The 11923-nt window shown below is 40.8% G+C and overlaps 1 protein-coding gene across 5 annotated transcripts in view; it reads left to right on the plus strand.

Annotated features, from left to right (window-relative positions):
- The window catches only part of TADA2A (transcriptional adaptor 2A), a 48004-nt gene extending 44934 nt beyond the window's left edge, over nucleotides 1-3070 (plus strand). For all 5 annotated transcript variants that reach the window (XM_064271381.1, XM_064271380.1, XM_023553498.2 and 2 more), the window contains 2 exons: nucleotides 346-419; nucleotides 2636-3070. In XM_064271381.1, coding sequence (XP_064127451.1) covers nucleotides 346-419; nucleotides 2636-2821 — 260 coding nt within the window. In that variant the 3' untranslated portion in view covers nucleotides 2822-3070. The remainder of the gene's footprint in view (nucleotides 1-345; nucleotides 420-2635) is intronic.
- Nucleotides 3071-11923: the final 8853 nt, after the last annotated feature.

Raw genomic sequence — 11923 nt, forward strand, 5'->3', positions numbered from 1 at the left:
CTTTCTGAACTGGATGACATCTGGACTTTAGATCTTAGGGATTCTCATTTGGTTAGGAAGAAATAAGTGATAACTACTGTGAACAGTCGTTTGATGCTAAAGTATGTGTGATTGTATGCGTATTTTGGCAGAGCAAACAGCACGTGGGTTACGGTACCGCTTATATTTTCAAGTGGAAGTTTGGAGTACCGGTGTTATTAGCTCAGCTGAGGCCTAAGCAGTGGATGGATAGAGGTTCCTATATATGATCCTTTACCTAGCTGGCCTGGCGGACTGAACTTTGTGTGTTTTACACCCAAGGAATTGTCACACCTGTGAGCTGTATTCCCTTTTCTGTGTCTATAGGTAGACGAAGTGCACCACCTTTGAACCTCACTGGCCTCCCGGGCACAGAGAAGCTGAATGAGAAAGAAAAGGAGGTAACAAAAAAAGGGGAACTCGAGGAAAGGGAGTAACCAAACCAAACCCATTGCTGCTGGTTATTCATTGAGTTGTCACTAAAAACCCATTACAGGATCAAACCCCTTTTTCTCCACTCGTTTGACATATCTGTAATCTATCCTAGGAGAAGTCCAAGAGTAAAGAGCTAACCTCGGGGAGTTTGAAGGAACCCCTTTCCTCATCATTCTGCCACCATTCCTCTTTTGGGGGAAGAATGTGTCATATGGAAATTAAATAATAGCAGCACCTATCATTCATTCAGCATTTACCGTGTGCTGGATACTGTGCTATTAAGTACTTTATAAAATTAACTTTTTATAAACCTAAAATAACTTTTTCACGAAAACAAGTGTTTTCTATTAGAATGGCCACTTTGAGAAGTTCTACACTTATCCCAACAATATAATAATCACTTAAAATATTTTTGGAATTGTCTCCAGGGCATGCTTATAACCATAAAAAAAAAAAAAAAAAAAATGTAGTCGCACATTAATTTTAGTAAAAAAATACCATGACCTACTTCCCCAACTGTAATCATCAGACTTGTCTTCATATTGCTTTTGGCTGTTTGTAAATTTTAAATCCAGCCTCCAAAGAGTCATCAAGGGTTTTCAAAAGAATGTGTTACAGCTCTGAAATCCACTCCAACAGAGGAATTCCTCTTGTGCTTCTCATATGCTCCCTTTACAGTTCCCAAGATCAGTCTCCCCATCTGCCACCCCATGGCGTTAGGTCAGACAATAAAGAAGAATCACTATGAGAGGGCTGGTACAGTCAATCTCATTATTTGTTGATTCCACGTTTGTGAATTTGTCTGCTCACTAAAATTTTTTTGTAACCCCAAAGTCAAAACTCACAGTGCCTTTGTGGTCATTCGCGGACACGTGCAGAGCGGGGGACGATTTGAGTTGTCCAGTGCACGGGTTCCCAGCTGAGATGGAACAAAGCAATGCCTTCTTGTTTCAGCTTTCATACTGTAAACAAGCATCTTTTTTGTGGTCTGTTGAGTGCCAAGTTTTTCGTATTTTTCTACTTTTTGTTGGTGATTTCTCTGTTTCAAATTATTCCTAAGCATAGTCCCGAAGTGCTGCCCAGCGTTCCCAAATGCAAGAAAGTTATGATGTCCCTTACGGAGAAAATACAGGTGTTAAACAGGGTTTGTTCAGACATGAGTTATAGTGCTGTTGGCCCTCAGTTCAATGTTAATGATACATATTAAATAAGATGTCTTTGGACAGAACCACATATAAAACAAAGTTATGTGTTGATCAGTTGACAAAATGTTGTGAAGAGAAGCTTGCAGGAATCTAACCCTGCATTTCCCATAAAAGCAATGGTTCAGTATTCACTAATTCGGTGTTCACAGTACTTTATAAGAACAAAACTACTGCACATAATGAGAATTGGTGGTATTAGTCTTTTCTTTAATCCACCAAGAACAGTGAAGATTAGTTTGGGAGTAGAAGGAAGTGTATGTTATATCTGAGTGTTTCTAAAGAAGGTCACAGGCCAGTCTGATTAAGTAATGAATGGCCTAGAATTTCAAGCAGTTTTTACCCTTACGCACATCATGGTCTCAGACTCCTCATAGCTGAGTAACAGCAGGTGAACTGGAATTGAGCCAGCTTTCTAGATTTTTAGCAACTAAAGTGGCCTCATCTTAACAAGGTCTTTCTATTTCCTTTCTTTCTCAAGTAGGAAATGTAATCACAAAAGCCGGGGCCTACTACTTCATACCAACACTAAAGATAATATGATTCACACTCCAGAGTCAGAGTGTCTGCATCCTCACCCCACCCCACCCCACCGTGCCCTGTGGCTCTTCCCTGACTGACTGACTGTATTGGAAGGTGCTGGGCTTCTACCTAGGCCTTTAGTGCTTTACTCCTGAGTGAGCCAGGCTGCTCCTCAGGAATGCATGCTTTTAATTCCCGAGAAGCCCAGGCCCCTGAGCCAGCCTGCTCGTGCTAAAGATACTCCCAGCATCACCCCCTGGCTTTCTCTTCCTGGGTGTCTGCCTTTAGGGAGTGTTCTTTCCAGAGATGACACCAACTGGAATGTAGTGCAGCCACCCAACAGCTCCTATAAATAGCTGGAGGTTGAGGTCACTCTTTTTTTATGTTGGCTATACCTGTTGGACTGAATGATGACAATGACAGATGTTAATGTTTACTAAATTTGCCATGTCTTGCAGCTTTGTCAAATGGTGAGGTTGGTCCCTGGAGCCTATTTAGAATACAAATCCGCTCTGTTGAACGAATGTAACAAACAAGGAGGCTTGAGACTGGCACAGGCAAGAGCACTGATCAAGATAGACGTGAACAAAACCCGGAAAATCTATGATTTCCTCATCCGAGAAGGATACATCACTAAAGCCTGAGGCTCTAAGGACTTGGGATCAGAAATCAGAAGTTTGGAATGTGGTGGGCTGGAGGACAGTATGGGTATTCTGGAAAGTTTTGTTTTGTGCTGAATTCTCATTGTAAAGAGAGAGGAAGGACAAAGGAAAACTTACGTTGTTTTAATGTCTACTTTTGTCTCTATCTTGCTTTAAAACACTCCTGTTGTTGGTATTGTGCTGCAGAGTTGTGTGCTAGATGAGTTATTATTAAATGTGAGTGGGCATTCATTCCTAACACCTCTCATTTACCTAAAACAAGAACCATAGTACCTCATATCACAGTGTTGGTAGAAATAGAACTCTAAACCACAGTCATTGGTCCCAGGAGTCGGCTCAGAGTCTTACACTTCAGAGGTAGGTTTTCTGATGATCTATTTTGCCTTCAAACATTGTAGACAGATAAAGTTTTTAAAATACAGAGAAGGGTTATAGAGCATGAGAACAATTTTTCCTTCCTTTTAAGGATGTTTTAAGCTGACAATATATGTTTATGAGCAAAGGGGAGGAAAATCTCCCCATGATGTTCTTGTCCCAAACTTCGTAGCCTGGCTGTCTAATCTGCAGTAGACTTTGGAGGAGGTGGCACCAGATATAATATGTCTCTGTTATTTTTAGAATTAATGGATTAAAATGTTTTGCTATTTAATTTGTGGGTGTGTCAAATATTCTGGTAACTAACGCATACTTAGGGTATTGGACGCCTGCCCCATCACGCTGCACTGTCTCTGCTAACATGTGTGTCCTGGACTCACCCTGTTCTTACCCTGGGTTACCCAGGATACCAGTCAAGGAGGATGGAGAAGATGCAGCTGACCTCAGCTTTGCTTTGATTTGAGACCTTAACTCTCATTTCTCAACCTTGAAAAGCTAGCCTCCAATAAAAGCTACTTTTGCTCATGTAAAACAAAAGTAAAGCAGTTTCATAGATGGGACTCGCTAGATATGAGGGTGAGTAACCCCACCACGTCTGAAACCTGGTCCTCAAACCTTTCTGAAGAGTAAGAAGCTAAACTCAAGAGTCATGGCTGTCCCATTTCTATTAGAAGCAAAGTTGTACACAGAAATAACTTTCAGAATCTGCACAGATGTCATCCAGTAGCTAATTCTTTAATCCTTTGACTTTCAAAACATCTAATTAAAATATTGTTTGCTGGAAACATTTGCTCAAACTCCTTGAAGTAAACATGCATGTATTGCTAACAATTCATCTAGGGGTTGAGAAAAGGAAACTCTTAGAATCTGTGGGAACTGGAATAGAGGACTTCAATCTTCAAAAAGGGTGGTTTGTGAAAATGGTCTCTTTTCTTTTAAACAGTTGTATCTCTTAGAAAATATACTCTACCACTACCACCATCACCCCTAGTCAGTTATAAAGGGTTACCTGTTACCCCCGAAAGTTAATTTCTGTCTTCAGAGAGTGAAATGTCTACTGACATCCCACAACTTTTGCATCCCTTTCTTTTCCTGTCATAAAAAACTGAAATTCATTAGACATCAGTGTCAAGTGATATCTGTTCGAGTCCTAATCTTGATTAAGGAAGACTTCCTGGGAGAGGTGGGCTTTTAGGCAATGATAATATTGAAAGGAGAGAGAGAAAATGGCAGATGGAAGTGGGAGACAGTTCCAGACATAGTGGGTGGAGGATGATATGGAGGTAGCAGTGGGAGTAAGAAAAATGGTGCCAAGAGATTTATTTGGCTAGAACAAGAGGGGCAGCTGTGGTAGGGGGGGAGGATGGTAGGACAGTCTAATGGAAACGTTGGAGCCAACTGAACTCTAAAAAATTGATGGGGAATCAGTAGATTTGATGAGGGAAATGGCATGGTTGAACATAGTGATAGAAAAATATGGCTGTAATTTCAAATGACTGGATTTTAGAAAGTATGATTATTGTTTTGGTAAAGTCAACTTTGCCAGTTTAAAGATATAGAATCCCTATGAGTTCCTCAAAGGTCAAGCTGTACTTTGTGTAACGAGTACTCTTGAAAGGAGTCCCTGAGTTGGTATCTTTTTGCATTTATAATAGAAAAGCAGTTACTGATATTTGATGTGGCTGGCTTTAATACATTTGTTCTTATCACCTAGGGAAGCCCACTTCTTGGTACTAAAAATCTAGGCTAGCAAGGCCTTTCAAAGAACATTCTATCCTTTGCTTCTAGACAAGGTTGGTCATGAACCAACTACATTAATAGAGGTCTTGCCTAGTTTAGATCCTCTCAGAAGAAGGAATGTTTGCTTTGAAATTCAGCAACATGAATAAAGACCTTTTATTGTTAGAAATTTTTTATTGCAGTTTAACACTGAAGGTTTCTGCTGGAGTTTTATGCATATCCTGCCCTGTCAGTGGGAAATAGCAAACTTTTCGTAAGGACCCTCTCCTATGCCGAAAGACCTAGACCATCTATCCTGAGAGACTAAGACTAAATATTTGCCGTTCCTCTTTTCCCAGGTTCCAGTATCTGTCCTTTTATTGTTTACCCCTCCCACTGATTTTATCTGAACTGGGCTAATCAGCTAGACGTTGCCTAGAGGTAAGAACAGTTTTACTGGGTTTCAGTCATGAAACCATCAGCTGGTGGTAGGTGGAAAAATGGGAAGGCTGATGACATTCATCAATAATGAAAAAGTTCTAGTTGGTAAGTCTAGTCCTAAAATTCCTAGTTTTAGGAAATGTGTCCTAAGAGAACTAAAATCTTCGATGTGAAGAATCAGCCCCAAATTACACAGAGTAGCTTGGGAAAACTCATTCATACTTACCTCTCAAGATACTGTTTCACTGTCTCCAGGCAGGAGAGTGGTACTGTGTTCTAAACAGCATTCTGGAATAGCGCCCGTCCATTTTTAAGGATCTCTTTGTGGGTACCTTCTAGGTAGACACTGCATTATTTTGAATAACACAGAAAACTTCTTCATAACTTATATGTACCTGGCTTTTTATTTCTAATTTTTGAAAACAGCATTTTTTAATTAAATTTGTTTTAGAGGAATGCTGTGAAGAGCAGTTAAGTCTGGAATATTTTGGAACCTTTTTTTTTTTCTTTCTTTCAAGTAGCCTATCTATGAAATATCCACCAGAACTGAAGTGCTGGTGAGCTACTTTTGAGGAGGTTACAGGCGAATAGTTACTAAAAGATCTGTGAAACTAATTTCCATATTTAATGGGAGAGGGAGTTGGTTTTCTGTTCAGTGTTTGCCTGCCACCTTGGTTTCCAGCAGTTGAGGTTACTGTGATTAGAGGGTATCAGGTGTCCTTTGACTCTGTTGAGCAAGTTTACAGATAAAACACAGGAATTTAAGGAATGTCTGAATATCCTGCATCTGACATTAAAATTCCCTTGCCACTATGAGTTGCTTGTTATGTATTGTGTACTAGGCTCCCTTCCCTGCTGAGAGTAAGAATAAGAGATAAGAATGGAGACGGTGACAACTTAAAAGGTTTAAAAACCCAAAGCTGAGAGCTGCAAAAAAATTGATTTAATATATGTAGCCCTGGATGTCACTGTACCTTTCCTTGTCTGTGGAAGCCCTGCAGTTAAATTTTGGCAGCCCAGACTTATTCTAGATCTTTTAGCGTTGGATAGTTGAGTCTAATGCACTTATTTTCTACTTTGGAGCCCAGGGGATTGATTAAGCACTAAACTAATCATGTAGTTGAATTAATCTCTCCTTCTTAACCAAGTGATACTTTTTATCCCCTTGCCGTGGTCTCCCCAGAGGTCTTATATGGCAAAAAGCTTCCAGGTGACTTGCTAGTAATCCTTCCTCCCTTGGTCCAGAGTTATGTTGAATAGAAGTAGCCTCTTAGTAAGTGTGCAAAGGAGAAGACCTGATAGCTGTTTTAAGAAACCAACACTTCCTTAATGAAAGCAAAAATGCTTGAAAATGCTGTCATCTTATCACTCTTATTCAGTTAAGTGCCAGCTCAAGATACTTTTAATAGGTCTCTCTTCTTCTGGGAGAGCTATCTGCCCAGTATACTCCCCGATCCTGAAATTGTTTACAATGACCTAAGTCTTTTTTTGCCTACTAGACAATAGGTAGCTACTGATCAAGACTTTTTCCCTATTCCACCCACTGCTGTCCCTATTAAAAAAAAAAACCCTTAATTTAGGGAATTCCTTTAAAATGTATATATATGTATATAATTTTAAGAAATAATAAATGGAACCTGGGCTGAATTTTAGTGTCTGCAATGAATGTGAATGTGCCCTATAGGAAAACTAATTTTGAATTGGGGCTAAGAAGTCTGATGTTTCTGTCAGTTTTCAATCTTTGGAAGTTGTCTAGGCTGAAAAAGGCTATTTTCAGGGTGAATTTAAAAGCTTTTCCCCAGAAATCATGGAAAAGAAAGAAAAGGTCAGAAATGCCAAGGAGACACTAGCTCCCACGTACCCAGGGCCTTGGAAATGGGGGTAGGCTGACTGGAACTTTTAGCAGAGAGGGGGCAGCAGCTTTCTGACCCTGATACAGGAATTTGCTCTCTGCCTTGGAGAGGTGGGTCAGTCTCTCTTCCACACAATATCCCTTATTAGGAGCTTCTTTTTAACTAAGGACAAGCTGTAGCAGAAAAAGCCACTCTACCGGAGCCGTTATTGCTTAGAAGATAATGCCTTGATATATTTTTACCATAGGACATTTTATCTGAGCTCCAGCCAGGATAAGTGCCAACAACATCAACCTTACCTGGCTCCTACTGCATCAAGAAAATCTTTACCTTGTTCTAGGCATTCAGATTCAGGGCACCTGTCAGATTAAAGTCAGGGCACAGGTTTAACTTCACGATACAAAGCAACATGCTTTTGAGAGTGAAATCTCCGAAGAGTGCCTCCATCCCTAACAACTGCAGAAAAGAAGGCGTCTGTGGGAGAGAAGGGTGGCTATAGACGTCATTGCATCATCCAGATCCCAGCTGTGACCTGGCTCAGAGTTTTCCAGTTAAAAATAACCATGGCGTGTAGTTGGGGGAGAAAAAGTAAACTGTTGCATCTCCATGGAAACTAGGAAAGAAAAAAAGGCAATCTACAGATTCCTAGCACATGTGGCAAGATGGGGAGCCCCGGTGGCGCAGTGGTTAAGAGCTCGGCTGCTAACCTGAGATTGGTAGTTCAAATCCATCAGCCGCTCCTTAGAAACCCTATGGGGCAGTTCTACTCTGTCCTATAAGGTCGCTATGAGTCAGAATCGGGTTTGGTTTTTTGGTGCAGGATGGAGTGGATGTAGGGACTGGAAGTTTAGAGACCCTCTGGATGAAAGAAGATACCCCTGGTTAGCAGCCAGGATGTAGCCAGATGTTCCCCCAGGGCTCTGGAGGCACATTTTGCAGCAACAATATGTTTGCAGTGGGTGCCTTTTGGATCTGGTAAAGAATTATTTGAGGCTTCTGACTTTTTCTAACATAGGCTTGCTATTGTTTGGCAAAGCAAAGAGCAGATGAGAACACAGTAGGTTAAATGTTGCCTTCTAGCCAATCTGGGAACCTTTGCTCTCTGCCTCACCCACCATCCCCCAATTCACATTTCACTCTTGGGCTGACGTGGACATTTACTCCCGTTCAGTAGGACCTGGTGTTTTCTTTTTGGTTTTGTAGGAGAAGGCACCCTGCTGGTGCAGTGGTTAAAGCGCTCAGTTGCTAACTGAGAGGTTCGAACCCACCAGCTACTCTGCTCAAGAAAAATATGGCAGCCTGCTTCCGTAAAGATTACAGCCTTGGAAACCCAATGGGACAGGTCTTCTCTGTCCTATAGGATCACTATGAGTCGGAATTGACTCTACAGTAATGGATTTGGGTTTTTTGTTGTTGTTTTTTTTTTAATTGTAGGAGATTATACAGCAAAGGGAACCCTGGTGGCATAGCCGTCAAGTGCTACGGCTGCTAACGAAAAATTCGGCAGTTTGGATCCGTCAGGCACTCTTTAGAAACTCTATGGGGTGATTCTACTCTATCCTATAGGGTTGCTATGAGTCGGAATCGACTCAACGGCAGTGGGTCGTGGGTATGCAGCAAAGGGCAAACACATCTAAAGACTCAGAATGTCTTTAATATGTCTCTTACATTGTTGATATTGTAACTACCAGAGATGACTGACTCTTGGGGGAAATATTTCTTCATTGCCCCTCTTTTTAAAAACATTTTTTTCCCTCAAGAAATCCATGAATACATTCTAGTTGTAAAAAAAAAGTATTTTAAAAAAACCACTTCTTCTTAAATGAAGAGCTTACAGCAAAGAGAACTGAAGAAGTGGGATCGTTTATATTACTGTCCTTACATAAATGCTTGTTTACCTGCCCGGTGTATTAGAGACACCTGAATGCTAATCCTTGTTCTGCTACTTAATAATAATGCAACCTTGGGCAAGTTTTTAAACTCCTAATGTCCAAAATGTGGTTGATAATACCTTCCTGACTGGAATTTAAAAAAAAGGAATTAGACGGGATAAAGTATTTAACACAACTGGCGCCACCTCTCTTTCCTTCCCTTTCTCAGTGAGCCTTTGACATTTTAGTTTAACTCCAGTGAGGTATGAACAAGCACATGATATCCCTGTACCACACATTCACATAATGCTGAAGTTTCACAAATGGGCACTAAGATCCGAAAGGCACAGAGCAAATGTTAAAACAGACAGATGTGCGTTTGGCAAGGGTGTTGTTTTGTTTATCTTGGAGTGCTCACCACTGTGTTATCATTGTCGCAACCCCAGTTAAATTAAGGGAAAAAAATTGCTGAGACATAAATTTTAAATACCTAGTTATCCTAAGACACACTGTATTATGTATTCCCTGATACAATGCCTAGAAACCCTGATGGCATAGTCGTTAAGAGCTACGCCTGCTAACCAAAAGGTCAGCAGTTTGAATCCACCAGGCGCTCCTTGGAAACTATAGCGCAGCTCTACTCTGTTCTACAGGGTCACTATGAGTCTGAATGAACTCAACGGCAACAGGTTTGTATGTCTAACTCAAGGGCTTGAAGTCAGATTACAAAACCATATGCATACTAGATTATAACTGTGTAAAGAAAACTAAAAACTCAAGGATAGGAAAAAAAAGACCAGAAAGAAATTGTCTTAGTCATCTAGTGCTGCTGTAACAGAAATACCACAAGTGGATGGCTTTAACAAAGAGAAATTCATTTTCTCACAGTCTAGTAGGTTAGAGGAAACCCTGGTGGCGTAGTGGTTAAGTGCTATGGCTATTAACCAAGATGTCGGCATTTCGAATCCACCAGGCGCTCCTTGGAAAACTCTACGGGGCAGTTCTACTCTGTCCTATAGGGTCACTATGAGTCGGAATCAACTCGACGGCAGTGGGTAGTAGGCTAGAAGTCCAAATTCAGGGCGTCAGCTCCAGGGGAAAGGTTTCTTTGTCTGTTGGCTCTGGAGGAAGGTCCTTCGCATCAATCTTTCCCTGGACTAGGAGCTTCTCCGCTTAGGAACCCCGGGTCCAAAGGATGTGCTCTGCTCCCAGTACTGCTTTCTTGGTGGTATGAGGTCCGCAACTCTCTGCTTGCTTCCCTGTCATTTTATCTCTTGTGAGATAGAAGGTGGTGCAGGCCACACCGTAGGGAAACTCCCTGTACATTGGATCTGGGATGTGACCTCAGCAAGGGTGTTACATCCCACCCGAATCCTCTTTAACCACAGGCAGAGATTATGATTTATAATACATAGGAGAATCACAAAATGGAGGACAACTACACAATACTGGGAATCATGGCCTAATGAAGTTGACACATATTTTTGGGGGGGTCACAATTCAATCCATGACAAATCAAGATGCTAATTGTTGTTTTGTTAATAGAATTATGATTGATAGTTTTTTTCTTCTTCTTTTGTAATGTGACATTATTAGCAGAAAAATAAATTCTATGAGAACTATGAAAACTCTAAAAGTTTCAAGTGTTTTAATAAAATCTAATCCTTATGATAGTCATATAAGGTATCATGTTACATCTTATAGCATAGGCCTTAGGCAAACTTGTGTAATAGATGAATTGTTTTGGGGGACCCCTCTCCTCCTAGTTCTTTTATCTTTTCCACATTTGTAGAGTTTCCTCCCAGATACATGGTATCCACTGTCCCTGTCAAACCTGCCAAAGGACAATAGCTTAAGGGTTTACTGCCCTTGGGAGATTTGCATTTTTATAGTTACCAATGGCATACACTCTAGAATTACAGGCATTAGCAAGCCACACTTGAGACATCTGTGAGCCGGAGGACCTGATGGTACACTGGAATCAAACTTCTATAGGGTAGGGCATCTTGATCACAGCTGTTCCACAATTCTGACAGATACATCAAAGTTGCTGTCAATTTGTTAACCAGAGGCAATTATATGAATGGAAGACGCAATTATTCTTTCTGAGGGACTCAAAGTCTGATTAATGAAGGATCAGTCCTTGTCAAAGCAATTAAGGAGAAGATTTTTTGAAAGGCAGACCTCAGAAGCCAAGCAGAATAGATGTTTCCACCCTCTACTTAGTATGTCTTATCAGATCAGCACTCATTCTGCACAAAGGTAGCAGTGATCTAAAGCACTGCTTATTTAGATGTAGTCAGGAGAACCCACACCCTCCCTGGGCACAGACAAGTTGTACTTTTGTAGCAGATGACTTCTAAAATGTTCCTACATCCAGGTTGACACCTATAAAGACACCTGTTTATAGTCTAGAGATGTGCTGTTCAATAAGGCAGCCACTAGGCTCATGTGGCTATTTAAATGTAAGTAAAATTTAAAATTCAGTTCCTCAGTCATACTCGCCGTATTTCAAGTGCTCAGTAGCCACCTGCAGCTAGCAGCTACTCTATTGGACAGCACAGATACAGAACATTTTTATCGTGGCAGACAGTCCTGTTGGACAGTGCTGGTCGAGAAGATAGTATCTTCAAATTGCATTTTTTGCAGAGGCATATATAAGCCCACATTGCCACATTCTATAAAGGCATAAAGCACATCCCTACACCCATATATGTGTATGTGTGTGTGTGTATATATATATATACGCACACAGACACACTTATCACTTCTTCCTACTTAAAATCTCTAGATCTTTATACTACATCACACTCAATACAAACTCT

Source organism: Loxodonta africana, chromosome 18, assembly GCF_030014295.1.
Source record: "Loxodonta africana isolate mLoxAfr1 chromosome 18, mLoxAfr1.hap2, whole genome shotgun sequence".
NCBI lineage: Eukaryota > Metazoa > Chordata > Mammalia > Proboscidea > Elephantidae > Loxodonta > Loxodonta africana.